The 17,096-nt window shown below is 41.1% G+C and overlaps 1 protein-coding gene across 3 annotated transcripts in view; it reads left to right on the top strand.

Annotated features, from left to right (window-relative positions):
* The window catches only part of vstm2b (V-set and transmembrane domain containing 2B), a 41,060-nt gene that overhangs the window by 12,661 nt on the left and 11,303 nt on the right, over positions 1–17,096 (top strand). Inside the window, exon 6 of one of the 3 annotated variants that reach the window (XM_084923694.1) lies at positions 70–16,473. The exons of 1 other annotated variant lie outside the window; for it this stretch is intronic. In XM_084923694.1, the coding sequence (XP_084779820.1) occupies positions 70–548 (479 nt within the window). In that variant the 3' untranslated portion in view covers positions 549–16,473. Of the gene's footprint in view, positions 1–69; positions 16,474–17,096 lie in introns of those variants that run through there. One more of the 3 variants, XM_084923685.1, reaches the window with a different exon arrangement.

The raw sequence follows: 17,096 nt of genomic DNA, 5'->3' as shown, positions 1-17,096 counted from the left end.
AAGAAACGTAATGCAGTGTTGAAGTTTCTTTTGATTAGCTGTGACTTTGCTAACTGAACTTTCATGTAGAGCAACCACTCTTGGCTGAAGGTGGTAACTGGGGAGATATGGACAACGTCTTTGAAAATGGTGCGGAACATGTTATAATATTTGTACCACATGAAGTTGCGAGACTTTGGGAGCCAGAGCAGCTTAACAACAACAATGATCACATCAATCAGAATAATTTCTTCAACATTCGTTTTGAAATTGATGACAGCAACTCTGATGATGGAAATGACCACAATAACAGAGATACTGAAAATGACCACAATTATTGCAATTATAATTTTGCCGATGATCAAAATGCTGACAGCAGCAACGATGAAGAAGAATGCAATGAAGCTCATCAAGATGAAAATGACCTTGCTGCTGCTGAGGTTGACTATGAAGTCAACCCGGATGAAGGAGAAGCAGCGGAGGATCTGCTTCCTGGAGGATTTAGGAGACAGTTTAGAGAGGAAGACAGTGATGATGAGAAAAGTAATGCAAGCGAACAGTTCCACTAGTGGGATGAATTTGCTGACAGCGCCTCTGAAGAACAAGACTCCCTACTTGAAGGCAATAAAGAAAGCGATGAGGGTGATGAAGATGAGGGTGATGAAGACGAGAGGTGAATCCAAAAGTGACATGCCAACCGTCACTCAGAGTGACTGAATGGAACCTCTTTAATAAAAATGCATCTTCTACTCAGTTGTCTTTTGATTAAATACGAGCACTGCAACACTCTTGTTTTTAAAAAGATATAAAACTGCTTTTGTAAAACCAAATTACTCTTGCAGAATAGACGTACCAAGGTATGGTAGTATTCTGATTCTGATATTTAAACACAATCAATGTGCCATCCTACAAAAACAACTTTACACATAAACTTTAAAAGTGTAACAAGATGCTGAGAAATAGTGCTAAAACATCAGTCCTCAACCACAACATTTACTGTAATCCAGATGCTGATATTTTTTTAGATGTGACATTGACAGGATAGGTTAGAGTGTGATGCAGAGTCCACAGACTACTAAATGTTTAACATGTACAAGGGAAACCAGCAACATGACGAGATACTATGAACATCTCGGGAGCAAAAGGTAAATGGACTGGTACTTATGCAGCACTTTACTACTCTATTTGAGCACTCAAAGCCCTTTTTTTTTTACTACATTCACACTAAAAGGGCGAACTCTGTATGTAGTAATATGCCCAAGGATACTTTGATTACAGGACCCAAGGGGTCAAACCAGCAATCGTCCAAATGGTGGACGACCTCTTCTACTTCCTGATCCACAGTAACCGGGCGGTTACTGGTTATTTTAGTGGAGGTAGAGAGGATGGCATGACATGCAGATGGACAAAGGAAGACTGAGGCAATATATTAACAAGAGGTAACAAGGAAAGCAGAGACAGTATGGGAACTAAACACAGGTGAAAACAATCACGATAAACAGCTACCAAAACAAAACAGGAAGTTAGCCACAGCTAATCAGGAGAGCAAGAAAGAGCTTGACACAAAGGAAGACAGGTATTGGACAGAAGAACGATAGACAAGTATAGAGAGAAAACAGAAGGAACTGAAATAAAACTCCGTTCACTGCAAATTTTGTTTCAGAAACATCTAACTGAAAAACTCTGTCATAGTCAGGCACAGCTAAACCCCAAATGCTTGCAGGTTACCATAGGCAACCACACTAAGTGTTGTTAACCCCTTCCACAAACGCCCTCTTTTATATGTTACACTTTATGTATGATTTTGTGTCATCTCTAGTGCATATTATGTGCGTGTGGTGTCACTTTCCATTTTTCTAACAGTACCCTTGCATACCTCAGTGCTTGTCTTCCTCCCCCTTTTGTGGTGGACCGGGGACTGTGTCAATCCTCCACTTCCAGGCAGTCGTTTGTCTCCCTGGATTCCTTAACCCAATTTGATTCCCCACACTAAAACAGCCGCCTCAGTCCTCTTCTGCTCCTTTCTCTCCCACTTTTCCGTCCAATGGCAGTCAGTTTTCTTCAGCTTTGTCCCGTGTCTCTCTTTGTCCCACTGTCTCTTTCATTGCCATCTTGCTCCAAACATGGCAAATATCAAGCTCAGACAGTCTTCTCAAAGGTCCTTCACACACAGTGAGGTTGCAGCTTGCTGGAAACGCATCTCCATCCATCCAATCTAGATGGAGGATCTTCTCTTTCTGATGCCGTTTGCCCACAGCGCTGCTGGACCTCTCTGCTCAGAACTCTGGTATTGTCTCTTGGACTGCTGTCCACTGTTGATGTTCATGCTCGTGCTTCTGGAACTGCACTCTGTGTCTTCAGGGAGAGATCAGCTTCCTTGGAGCTTGCTTGTTCCGGATGAGGACGGGAAGCTGCAAAACAGTTCAGCCAAAAATTCTGGCTGGGTGTTTCTATTTTGTTTCTAAGGATTTTAACCTATAATTTTCTTCCGACTGCTGCCCGTGGAGAATTGATCCAGGTCCGTTCCCCACCTGTAAACGACAGACTGAGAGACTTTCATTGTTCACTGTGACTCCAGATGTTTCCATCACTCCTAAAGCAACACATCTCTACTTATTTTGTTTTGAACTACACTGACTTTAAGCCCCAAATGTGAAATTTTATTTGGTCTTAACCGCAAACACAAAAATCTTCTTGATGTTGTTATTAATTATTTTCATCCACAGCACTCCAAATTATGTTTTCTTTTTGTGTCCAGCAGGGGAAGAAGGTGACCTCTACTATCACTGCTTCCCCAGTTGGAGACAATTTCTCACTCACACTTCCACACTTTTATTTTCTTTGCTTCCATCACTTTTTCTCTGTTTCCTTTTTTCTTTTTTTACACGCACACAGTCACCTGTTAGCTCACTCTTCCAACCTCATTTTCCTTTCACCCCAACAGCTCTCATGCAGTCAGCAATCAAATCCTCCATTCATCCTTGAGTACTTGATCACCTTTAAATGACACTGTTAATTTTATCCATTTATTTATCATTACCTTAACACTAATCCACTGTTTTAGTTTTCTTTATTTATTTTCAGTTCACTTTCTCCTATTTGATCACTAGGATTTCTTGACTATTATTGTTTCACAGAAAATCAACTGATCTACTTCTCCTCGCTCTTCTGTCATCCAGGAACTCACACACACTCACAGCCTGGGCACTCGGCCACCTTTTCTCTCTCTCACAGACACACAGAGCGGGTGCCCGCCGCTCTCATGCACCTCACAAATTATTCAAACTGCGCCACGGACTCGATACTGCAGTTTCTCTTCCTTTAAAAATATAAAACCAAACTCAACCCCCCAATTGACAACAACTCGTGACACGGCCTCCTGCCGCGATTTCTACACACCACAAACACACTATTTTGTTTAATCCTCATACACTCAGCTTCTGTATTAAATCATTTTCACCGCACACGCAGTTATAATCAATATAAGCAATGTACACAGCCGATTTACACTTTATTTATATAGTCAGGCCTGTATCAACATGACAAAAGACACCAGATGCCAAGACAAGTTATTCAACAGTTCCTTATTCTTGTCCTTATTCTTGTCACTTCTTATTTTATTCCTGTCACGTCTTATCCTTATTCTTCTTCAAAACCTCTGTAGCATTACACCTAACTTTTTGACTAATTTAAAAGCATCTAAGCCCAGGCCCCGCCTTGCTGATCAATGAACCCGCTTCCGGAACGCCGTCGCCGACAGCGGTCAGATTTCTAAGCCCTAATTAATTTAAAACCGCTTCCCGCAGCTGACAGGGAACTCCACGTCCGACGTATAGCATCACACTCACGCTTTTCGCTTCACAGGTCAGTCACGTTGAATGGTCACGGCCGGGTCTCACCCTTCACCCAAACAACGCAGTAAAAAGGTAATCTCCCTTGACTACCTGGCCCTTTTAACGGGAGTCCGAATCCCCGCGGAAGGCTACTCCGGGCTAAAAATAACCACGCATCCGCGGTTATTGGTCGGTGCCAAACGCTGAACAAAACTGCATTCCTCGGAGCCCCAACTCCGGTCCTAGACTAATTTATATACGTTTTAAAAGCATCACTGTGGGCTCCAAGCCCCCCCAGTCTGTTACTTGATGCCCGAACCTCGTCCTGGTACTCAATCTGACCAAATCCCCTAACCTAAAGCTTGCCTGGCTGGCGTCACAGTCAACAAATATAACACATCAATTTAAACACATAACATATTAAGTTAAACACACAACCTATTAACTTAAAATTCACCCCAAAATTAACAGCAATAAATTTTGTCAGTCAAATATTCCCCGAACTTTTATCACTAATTACCCCAAAATCACCACGGACACAGACCAGAAGCTCTACTGAGTGAACATTTAATTTAGCTTAATTTCCAATTCAGCACCTTTGGATATTACTTTAATCAACAGGTGGTGCTTACCTCCTATTTCGGGCCCATCACTCAGTCGACCTGCTGGCTGTCCGTCCGTTTGACACCACTAGACCTCAGCCAAACCCAAGTCCCTCCTCAAACCGGGGTTTCGGCACCAAAACTGTCCCGATTCGCATTTGAGGCGAGAGACAAACGACTGGAGGTCCATAGTGTGTCAACACAAATGATTTTATTAAAACACATATATGTGGTGAAGATGGGCTCTGCCAAACATCAGCCTCGATCTCCCCAGAACAATAGGTGGGGTGTGATATTTATACATATGATGACAAGTAATATGCGTCACCGCAGATGAAAAACAACATGCATGTTCCAGTAACTCCAGGTAGGAGATATTCTAAAAAAGAACAGCTACTTCCTTTGTTTCTCCAGATGCTTCCTGTTATTCCACTATCTGCGCTTCAGAACAGAACATGAGCATACCGTTTACAAGCAAAACAAGTCTACTATCTATGTGTGCAGGCAGACTTATGTCTGTGTCTTGACCTCAGTGCATGACCTCACTCAACAAACAAAGACATTTTATAAGTATACTTCCTGACTCCGTTTGAGTCATCTGTTACCAGGCAAACTCCAATGCAGCAGGCTGCTGACTGCACCCACACACAAATGAAAGATTATTATGTGCTTATGCTAACACCTGAAATACAGACTTTAATGTAACATCAACCGTTTCAATAAATGTGTCAATGAAATGATAATGATAAATCATAAGTGATGCAACAATAATAATAATGATTATGAATAGTAACAGTAAAACAATATTTCATCCCGACAGAACACAGAGGGAACTAAGTAAATAGAACAAATAGAAACAATAATGGAATGAAATTACTATAAGAAATAAGGGGCTCGCAACAACTTGGGAAAGAAATCAAAACAGGAATAATAGTAATAACAAAACTGTAAGGGACCAAGCAGCCAAGGCATAGAGAACATAGGCAAAAAAAAAAAGATGTCTTCAAAAAGGGTTTTCTTTATTTCAACCCTGAAAAAATGACAAAGTTTTATTAGTTTTAATCTTTTAACTTTATGCATCAAGCAAAAATTAAATTATATGCAACATTCTCTGACTGGAAGAAATTTGTTTAACATTTAAACCTATTTTCTGCACATTCCAGCACATAAAATAAAATATTTTTTGTGTTTACACTCAGTCTTTCAAATAGATGCAAGTGAAACACAGCAGAAAATAAATAAAATCAAAGACTCAGCGGGCCTGTTGCTCTATTTTCACCTGTATAGCAGGCGGATGTTTGCCCTGGTGCAGGTGAGCCGCAGCGGTCAGTAGAAGAATCCGTGAGTTTGTCTGTGAATTTCCCATTACGTCGTAGCGTACTGGGTGCTTGCTAGTGATGTGCGATACCACTGATTTCCTTTCCCATCCGATACCAAGTAATATTCAGGGTGGTATCGACGATACTGATCCAATACCGATACTTTGTACAAAAACAGATTTTATTTATTGTATCTCAAATTATAGCGTCATAATGATTACAGGACATCAGATTACTTGTTCTTATCACTTAATAATGCAGAGTTCATCATATAGAAATAAAAAAACTAAAGTTGTGCTATTTGAACACCTTGCCTGCCTGCAGCACTAAAGGACTCCATGGGAGACCCTCACCCTAGCAGCACCTGTCCCTCTCCTCCTCTTCAGTTCGTCTCAACATACGCTCGTCATATTCTGTGATATGATTTACTCTGAGGTGTTTGACAAAGTTAGTGATGTTGCAACAACCATACATGCCAACCCTCCCGATTTTTCCGGGAGAATCCCACCTTTCTCCCGATTGTCCACTCGGACAACAAAATTGAAAAACCATATGGCAGAATTCATAGCGCGGCCCAGCCAATTCCAGTCTCCAACAATGGCGGCAGCTACTTAGTTTTAATATTACTCTTATTTCTCTTTCTGGGTCACAAAAAACTTTTAACATGTTTTCAGGTGAGAATGTAGCTGTGTAAACTTCAAATATCTGAGCCGACACATCGTCTTCAAACCCCCGCGGTCTTTCACCACTCGGGTTAAACATGATATATAAGTCACTTTGATAACTTAAAAATGTTTTTGTTTGGCTTTTTCAGTGTTGTATTTGTTCGTGAGTAAATCAGTTTGGCTGAGATTAAAGTTATTAGATTAGATTAAATTAAATTAAACTTTATTAATCCCTCGGGAGGGTTCCTCCGGGTTTTCACACAGCTGAATAAATGTCAAACAGAAAACTGATTAAACAAAGTGTGAGACGGTCCAGAGTTTACGTCAGTGTCCTGTTATATTTTAGATAGCAAGGAGCAGACAGCAGAGTTTCACTCCACCGAGGGAGCTCGTGACGTGCTACCCGGCTTCCTTTAGACCGCGAAGGCCGGGTCCTCAGGTGGAAGCAGCCTCTGAATTTGGACACCTCCACTGTTTCCGGGCCGGCCAATAATAACGGTGACATTTAACGTATTTTATCCGATAAATAAACACTGTAAAATGTATTTACTCCCCCCCCTAAACAGCCCCTTTGAAGAGCCACCTCCACAGGACAAGACTCAGCAGTCCATCTGCATCTTAAGGATAAAGGACACTCTTTTGAGGATGCCAATGTTCACATTTTGGACAGAGAGGACAGATGGTTTGAAAGAGGAGTGAAAGAAGCATCTATGTCCACTGTGAGCGACCATCTTTGAACAGAGGCGGGGGTTTACGACACCAACTCTCTGCCATCTATAATCCAGTTTTGAGATCCCTTCCCAGACGCCTTAACGCCCACTCACATCCTGGGCCATCTGACCTCAGGAATTCGCATGATAAGGTGGGGCCAGGTTTCACAATGAACACACCCGAAACTCTGGCTGATTGGGACCCACACCCAGTTTCACACCGGCTCAGGCGATTAGAAGATCATCAGGGGGTCCTTTTGTCCCTCTGTGGGGGGATACTCCCACTAGGTTTATATCTGGGACTCTCCACCATTTGACCTTAGAACTGAAGAAGCTTCTCGGATGAGAGGTGAAACATCTTCAAGTAAACTTAAAGAAGTCCAGACACTTTTCTTTGCAAGCTCCTTTGACTACGATGACCTGGATGACTGAGAACCTTCACAGACAGCCCCTTTGAATGTCTCCCTAATTCTGAGGTCTCAAGGTTGGCAAGTATGGCCACAACACCTCACTTTTTTGCCACATGTATCGCAAACCACGTCTCAGCTGTTTGTGGAGGTAAAATACATCCGCACAATTACGCTCAGCCATTGTTGTGAGTGCGCACGCCAAGGGGCTGCGAGACATTTATACAGCCGTATTTCGCACATGACTATGAAATGCGGAAGAGGAAGTAGTTCCTTTGAATGTAGACAATCCGAATGTTATAGTTTCTTTCCACTGTGTTCCTGTTAATGATAAACTACAAATTTACCCTAAATTACTAAAATATCGATATTTTAATGTGAGAATCGATTCTAGAACATAAATTATTGGTATCAGAGGAATCGATATTTCAGGATCGATCCGCACATCACTAGTGCTTGCTCGGAAGTTAAGGGTTTTTTCGCTGTAAAAAGAAGTTTTCTTCCCACGCAGTGAACAGTGGACGCTAATGTTTTTGTCACTTTTTACGGAATCAAACTCAAAGTAAGGTCAGTACTTCCACGCTTTAAACGCTGCACACTCATACTCTCTCCCGTACTCGATAGATTATCCTTTGTTGATCTGCACACAGCTGTTGCCACAAACGTCGCACTCGCTTACGACACTCTCGCAAAAAAATCACGGTTTTAGCAACACAGTAATGCGGGGTGCTTACGGGAAAGTAACAGTAATCTAATTACCTTTTTTGCAATAGTAATCCCTTAATTACTCGTTACTTCAAAAAGTAATCGGATTACAGTAACGCGTTACTTGTACTGCCCATCTCTGTTGTTGACAGACATTAACATTAACATCAGGTTGTTTTTGTTGTAATGATGTATGTTTCGGTGCAAAAACCTGTCTTTGCCAAAATCTCAGTTTTTCTTTGCAAAGTAAAATTTGTTAGTTTAGTAATATTGAAAAATCTTAAAAATAAACACACTGGTTGGTCTAAACAGTGTGAGAATGTTGAATGTTCACAGTTTTGCTTAATCATTTTAGGATCTGGATAATTTCATTATAAAGTTGTTAAACTTATTGCATAATTTCTCTTCTGGAGGAAGAAGAAATATATGCAGAACTAGCTGTTGACTGATTTTCATGATGAGGGTGTGCAGGAGGTGCTATGATGAGGCAACATAATGACATTGGATGAGCCCATTAGAAACATGGGTTTTGCAAGTGATTATATTTTCAGATCAGCATTGCATGAGGCGCATGTGGTTGTTATTCAAGGCCATGAAAAATTTGTAATTAAGATGTATTTGGTACAATTTAATAATCTAACTGTAAAATGTGTGTCTGTATGACACACATTTTACTGTCCTCTGCTTTCCTTAGTGACTCATCATCCAATCTACTTTACTGTAGGAGGCCAAGAAAGTACAGTGTTAAGAACAAAGTCATTTGGCTGAGTGGGTGGCTTACTTTCAATGATGACGTCATGATCCTTCACCATTAGGACCCACTGACAGAGCATTCACAACAGCTGACTGACTGCAGCTTATTCTGTACTCAAACTGTAACTAAATGTATTATTACCCTCCACCTTCTTTTCCCTCAGTGTCAAGTTGTTTTGGATGCTATCTCGGGAACTGGTTCTGCCACTACTTCTTTTAAAAGCACAGTGGTAAATGGAAGCGTGATGAAGGTAGGGGCCCTGATTTCAGTGCACAGTTACACAGTGCTTTACAGTTTGAATAAAACCACACATTAAAGATAAGTAAACATGTTCCAGCATAGAGACACAAAGTCAAATGGGTGAAAGACTGAGAAAAATGGACCTATAAAAACGAGTTTTTAGTAGTCTTTGAAAAACACCACAGATTTAGATGGCTTGATAGGCGGAGACAAGTTGTTACAAAGTTTAGGCACTTCATCCTCAAAAGCTTGATTGCCTCTGGATTTAATACTAAAGAGGGAAACAGTTAAGAGTTAAGAGAGGCTAACTGCTGGAATAAGGTCTCTGCTATATATGCAGGAGCCTGACCATCGAGCTTTATATGATTTTATTAAAATTTTTAAATGGATAAAGAATTTAATTGGGCAGTGAAGAGAAGAACGAAGAGGAGTGATGTATGAGTGCCAGCTAGTTTTTTGATGGGCCATATCTTCGAGATGGAAGAAAGTTAAAGCGTATATACTCAAGATTCAAATTAGAGGTTGGATTTTTGCAGTGTTTCTTAGACGAAAGAAACAAGATTGGATGAACTTTGAGATGTGAAATGCGCATTTCAAATGCTGGTCAAAAAATATACCAACGTTCTTGGCAGATTTGATATTAATGGTGGATGAGCCAATGTAATGACCCCCTCCCCCCCACCCCAAAGAAGCTGTCGGGGTGAAAAAGAAGAAGCTTAGTTTTGCCAGGATTGATTCTGTATTCAGCTGTTGTATTATAGTTAATTCCTCTTATTATACTTAATTATACTCTGTTATTCTGGCAGCTTTTTTTCTGCATTGCCGATAAAAACAAGAGTGTGGATGCTGATTTAGTAATTGGCAAAAATGAATAAAATAAAATGGAGATCATTTATCTGAATTTCAGGAGCAGGCTCACACTTCATGCATCCCCTTTCCATTCTCTGTTGATATATGACCCCCTGCACTATAAGCAGTTTGTTCTCATTTTCATGCCCCAACCTCCCTTGGGCAAACATGGGGATCTGCCCTGTCCGGAAGCCATCTCCAGTCCACTCAGAGACCTTTTCTAAATCGTAGACTCAACTCATTTTCATGCCATTATCTACTAGAAATGCTGTGAGAAATAAATGAGGATGTGGTCTCAGCCAGTGAAGCGTCTTACTATAGACGGGAAGGGTTTGAAAAAGAAAATGTGAGATAATTGCTGTTAGATCCTCCTTCTTCTTTCAGCAGTTCTTAGCGCTCACCACAGCAGATAATATGCCTTCATCTCACCCTGTAACTAGTATTCTCCTCTGTCACACCAACCCTCTGCATGACCCCTTTCATTCATTCATTCATTCATTTCTTTAAGTAGTCTTTAGGAATAGTTCTAGGATGTTTAAAGCTGTTGTTGAATGTGGGCTGACTTTTGTTTTGTTAGTCTGCCTGCCTTTTGATGCCGCTTATTGGTTCTTGCAATTGGGCTACCAGCTGATAGTGACACAGTGTAGAGTGAGCATATGGACATTTATTTTTATTGTACAGAAGGGTGACATAAATGGTAAAGGGGAAAACTGCTTCCAGGACAGAAACAACCACATTATTCTGCTAACACAACTTCAGTTCTTTGCAAGCATTTGTGCAGACAGCATGCTAACGCTAAGCTAGCCAAGATCCCCAAGTGCTCAGCGAATGCCAACCCCAGCAGCCAGACCCTTAATATCAGGTAACAAACAGATGAACAGTCAGGCTGTAGCCTCTCTTTAACATGCTGCATTCCTTTTAAGAAAAGTTTTCGGTGTAATGTCTGTGAAGGTTCTCAGTCATCCAGGTCATCGTAGTGTAAGGAGCTTGGAAACAAAAGCGTCCGGACTTCTTTAAGTTTCCTTGAAGACGTTTCACATCTCATTTGAGAAGCTTCTTCAGTTCTAAGAGCAATTGGTGCAGAGTCCCAGATTTTAAGCCCTATGGGAGTGTCCCCAAGAGAGCCATGGACCCCTTTTGATCCTACCTAATCACACGAGGCAAAGTGTGGAAACGGGTGCAGTCACAAGCAGCCAAGGTTTCGGGTGAACCCATTGTGAAACCTAGCCCCACCCTATCATGCGATTTACTGAGGTCAAATTGTCCATGTTCTGTTTAAAATGTGTAATAATTACTTTTTTGAGTAATGACTCCAACACTGATCTCAAAGAAGAGGGGAAATACCTCAACAAACATGAAACATTTGACACACAGCATGCAATTAATTTGCATTAATGTCATTTCTTTATTGCTGCTTAGAGATTGCGGTGACTCTCAAAACAGAGCCAATGAGAAACCAATGACAATCCATAAGAGAATCAATAAGGAATTGAATCGATAAGTGATATCAATAATGGAGTTTTTGGAATCTCTGTCATGCTAAAAAATGAAGCTGTTGCCAGTAGGAACTTTTATAGATGGTATTGCGTGGTGGATCCAAATCTGACAGTACTTTTCTGAGTTCATAATTCCATCAATAGTGACAAGCTCTCCAACACTGCTGGCTGTCCCAAACCATGACAGAGCCTGCACCATGTTTTGCAGAAAACTGTTATATGTCTCGCCTGACCTCCTTCATACATGGTTTGAATTAAAAATGTGGATAAATCACTCTCTGAGGCCCGTTGCCACTCATTTTTCAAACATTAAACCAAAGAAATGAAAACAAATTATGTATTTTTGTGACAAGCTGCTGTTAACAAAGTGGCTAAAGATACAATTTAAAATTGGTTCTTTGCTAAGTTGTCTGCTTAACACTGGTTCATCCCCTGAAATAGGTAAAATGCTTGAATTATTCATAGGTCAGTGTTAACTGTCTTAGTAAGCAAAAGAAACATTTCTCTGAAAATGGTCAGGTACAAGGACTGGACCGATAATGGGTAAAAAAGAGAAGAAAAAAAAAGCAATTGGCTTTGTTTTATGATTGTTAGAGCATTGAAATGAAATCAGTTAGCGGCACTTGGTGTGTCTTGTCCACTTTTTCTTATGTTCTTGGGGCATAGCAGGACATTGTCATGACTCACATTTGGAGAGTTTTATGTAATCAAGTGTCAAATAATTATGTATTGTGAATAAAAATGCTTAATCACACATTCACAGTGTTTTTCACACTGAATTGCAGCAGCTGCATTAGCAGCAATGATTTCTCTGCAGACAAAGAAATGAATATTGTGCTAATGTCATTGTAGGTGAAAAAAACTTGTATCACTTATACTAAGGACTTGGAGACCTAAAAGATATTAGACTAACCAAAGTGCATTAAGGGGTTGCTGCATGGGGGTATACGGCACAAAGTACAGGAGATATTCTGACACTTTTGTAAATACAGAAAACAAAATATTGTAGTTAAAAGGGAATAAATAAGTTTGGGGTCAAAATACACTTCATCCCACACTACACACACATTGAATACACATGAGTTCACGCAATCCAGCCCTCTTCACTCAGGTGCCCTGATAGTAAACAAGGTCATGGTCTGTCATGCATGTGCGTCCCACACGAGCACAGCTTTTGCGGCCAACGTAAAATCAATAAAACGCTGAATCAGATTTTATTGTTCTCCACAACATCCAGTCAACCCCACCTAAAAACAAAAATAAAACACAATCGAATTGGAGGTATGAGGTTTTCACATCATTTAATAATAACAGCTTCACTTACTGATGCTCTACAGTAAATCTGCACCCGATATCGGTTTCCTCATTGCATAGTAACATGTGTTTGTCATGACATTTGTTGTTTGGGGATCCATTACTATTACTGTGATTTTATTATACAATATATTATATTACACAGAATTGTGTGTCTTGCTGACAGGCACGGGTAAAACAATAACAGAGACAATATCATTTCACAATATCACCACTTTATTACCCATTACCTCCGTGTCAAGTTTTATGCCTGACCCATATATATCTCTCCAAGAGTGGCTCTGCAGTGTCTACGCAATACAGTGACAACATTTATTTCTTTTGTTTTTGCAAATCGCCTGGCTCTATGGATATAGATGTGCATAGAGACAAGTTTGACTAGATATGCCACTATTTTTGGACAGGTAGTTGTTGGAAGAAGTGTAGTAAAAGATCAGAAATGTCCTTGAACATTTTTGTGGCTACATAAACAGGATTTTGTCCAGTAGTTGAAGGTGAAAAGCTGGTTGAGTTTGGTTGTGGATGAAACAAATGTAGTTAAGTTGTGTAATACAAAGCTGTCAGGACCTGATATGTGTATGCTGCTAATAACAAACAACAGATACATGTATCTGGCTCATTGTTTATTCATTATTGTTCCAAGGAAAAGAAAAAGAAAAGGATCTAATCAAAACACTGCAACACAATAGTTCATGGAGAAAGGAGGTCTGCCGCTCTGGATTTTATTCATGAGGCACGCTGGAACCTGTGTGTGTCTGATGCTGCAGATTACCCTCTGACAGGTCTGCAGCCCTGGGAACAGAACAACAACAGGGACTGCACGATATCAACAAAACATGCTTCCAACAAACTGTTACCTACTTACACGGCAATGTCCTGATAGAAGGAAAACTATTACATATCTGTTATTTTACATTCTACTATATCGTTTAAAAACAGTGTTTCAGAAGCCTCTTTTTATTTGTTGCCTGCTAATGATAATACTCTGTGGAAATTTTTAAGAAGTGGTTGTCTCCCAAATGTCATTATTCTGAAAAAATCATTTATCCGCCTGCATTATCTTCTTTGCTTTTGTTTATTCCCCTTATGTCTTTACAAAAACCGAATAATGAAACGAATTTCTGCAACAAGGAGGTGCAGTGTCGTGTTTTAAGTTGTTTCTCATATTTTCAGTTGTTACATTTTTATAACAGTCATTTGCTAAGTCACTCCACCAGCTAATAACCGACAATAATTACTTGAAGTGCCAATAAAGCCAAGGGAGCATCCAACTGGTAGAACTTCAGTATTCAGTTGTGACCTGCTTGTAAACAAGCCCCTGAAGAAGCCCACCTCACCCCACCCCGTTAGAGTGAATGAGCTGGAGTATGGACGGGTGTTCCCCATAATGCTCATGTGCCACCATAACAGCCTTTCCCATACAGTGCAGCAAATGTTGGCATGACAGAGTTGCAAATAATGCAGACCTACAGTACAGTTCTTGGTAATATTTGGTATGACCACATTTATTTTTCAACACAGTTTGAGCTCTCTCATGCAAGCTTTCTTGTCATTTCTTGGAGTAAAAGAGTCTCTAGGCTTCTTGAAGTACATTCAAAGCTCTTCTTTGGATGTTGGCTGCCTTTTGAATTGAATTGAATTGATATACCTTTATTAGTCCCACAAGGGGAAATTTCACAAGGCTGCCGACCTATTGCAGGCAATGGCGGCGCCATCTTACCCTCCGACCATACATACATTACACAAACATCACATGGGGAAGACAGGTCAGAGAGGTATAACAATGGAAAATGCACCACATGAGGAAAGATAAGGAGAAAAAATAACTCCCCCCAGACTGAGCTCCAACAGGGAGATCAGTTTGAGAACAGAAAAAAACACCTCTGCACATGAAAAACTCTTAATACACCAAAGAAACACATGACAAGCAGCAGGGGGGGTAAAGGGTGAGAGACAGCCGAATTAGACAGCACATCCGGGCCTCCAGCCTGTGCGCTGGTCTCCTTGATCCACCGTCAGCATCGGAAGGGAATAAACGTCGAAGGCGTTTGGAAAGGGAGGGGGATGAGTGTGTGCATATCAGAGTATATGTATGTGTGTGTGTGTCCAGAGTTCAGCTGAGACAGTGTCCTTCGCCCTGCCAGGCTAAGTAAACAGTCTTCCAGCCAACCCAGGTGGCCTTGCATGGAATGGGAAGGAACAGACTCAACACAGTCGTTATCAGGGTGTTGTTGTTCAGCTCCAGCCTTGCAGCTGGCGCCAAAGGGGTATCCGCATAAGTGATGGTGCTTTTTACTTTAGTGCGAACAGCTCATATGAATTTCAAAGCAGTTCTACAGTCCAACACTGGTCTCTCAATCTCCCGTTGGAGAGCCGCGAGCTTCGCCATACTTGCGTTCTGTGATGTTGTCATTTCTTGTGCTCAAGGAGCCGATTCTGAGAACTCACGGCAGTGTGCCTCCCCGAGATGTCATCCAGTCTGCACTCAGAGATGTTATTCCGAGCGAGCCCTTCGGAGATGTAATCCAGTCTGCAGTCAGAGATCTTATTCTGAGTATTCACAGCAGCCGTAGCCTCTCCAAGATCTTATTGGTGCTGCACTCAGTGAGCCCATTTTGAGAAGCTCACGCCTCTCCCATCGTTCCAATCCCAGCGGGCAGCCTTGTGGGGGTTTGAACAGCCGGTTCCTCTTTCTTAATTCTTCGATAAGTCAGGGCCAAGCCAGCTCCGATCAGCCAGAACCCTGTTACCATGGTTCCGAATAGGTAGATATCTTCAGCACTCAGGCTCTCCCAAGCCCAAATTTCTCGTTAAGGGGTGTCAATTGCATTTAGGGACCAGTTGATCCAATCCATAATTCCTCTTTTAGGTTTTAGAGAACAGACTGTGAGAGAGTGTTCCAGGGAAAATACAAAAAACACGAGACTAGACAAGGACATAAGAGGCTAAGCAGGGAAGCTAAGGGAGAGGAGGAGGAGAGAAGAAAAGTGCGACCGCCTTCGTCTAGCTCTCTGTTAAGATGATCCCACACTGCTTCAATAATGTTGAGTTCCAGGCTCTGGGGAGGCCAGTCCCCAATAACTGATAATCATCTGTTGAGTTTTTTCTATCCAGGTATGTCTTTGCTGTATTGCCAATGTGTTTGGGATCATTGTAATGCTAAATAATGAAGCCATTGCCAATGTCCAGATGGCATTGCATGGTGGATCAATATCTGACGGCGCTTTCCCTTTCTGTGCTTTGAAAGATCACCAACACTACTGTCTGAAATCCAGCCCCAAACCATTACAAGTGATGGATCAAAAATATTTTTTCATGTCTGTCAAACTGTTTTATGTTTGGCATTTTTCACACATTCAGCCAAAGAAATGGGAATGCGTAATATGCCTTTGTAACAGGCTTCTAATAATGTGCCTATATATACAATTGCCGATTTTTTTTGCTAAATTGACGTTATGTGTAGATATATCACTTTATTCTTGAATGATTCATAGGTCAGAGTTAAGTGGTTCATCAAGTGAACAAAAATAAATTTATAAAATTCCTCTAAAAACAAGCAGAGTCAAGACTCGTGCTTTGCATACCCCCCCCCCCCCCCCCACACACACACACACACAAATCTCAAACTTTAGCTCCACAACTAAGTAGAAAATATGTGAAAGGCATAGTGAGACACAAACATAAGCAATATTGCTCAACTACCTTGTATTCAATGCACCATTTTGAGAAGTCTGCCACTCAAACGAGAAATTCTGAACTTAAAGAGTTGCACATACTTTTTTTCTCTTGCACCCTGTAATTTCAAAGTCTCCAAAGGCAACATGACAGGCCACTCATTCACACTGGTTCTGTTCGGTCTTTCGAATTTTTAATCTAACATGAGGAAATTGATTTGCTATGAATAAGGAGCCAACAACGGCAAACAGCTAAGTAAATACACGCCAGGCAAACCTGATCAAGTCAGAGGCTGCCAAACATTACACCGAAGAACACGTGCCATGTGTTCATGAATGCAGCATGCAGCCACAGATTACATTTTGCCCTCTGCGACCTGGTAACCATGACAACAACACATGCATGGTCATCCGTAGCAGACTAAAAGTCACCCTCCTGCTCAGATGAAGGGAACAAGAAAAGTAGATGGATGAAATACAGTGAGGGGCCAATAATGGATGCGTGCAACAAACTACAGATGCATAAAAACAAGGTTCTGCTGCTGCTGT

The sequence above is a fragment of the Perissodus microlepis genome, chromosome 1, assembly GCF_051167445.1.
Source record: "Perissodus microlepis isolate ML-2025 ecotype Zambia chromosome 1, ASM5116744v1, whole genome shotgun sequence".
In the NCBI taxonomy this organism is placed as follows: Eukaryota; Metazoa; Chordata; class Actinopteri; order Cichliformes; family Cichlidae; genus Perissodus; species Perissodus microlepis.
This window is presented reverse-complemented; position numbering and strand designations above follow the sequence as displayed.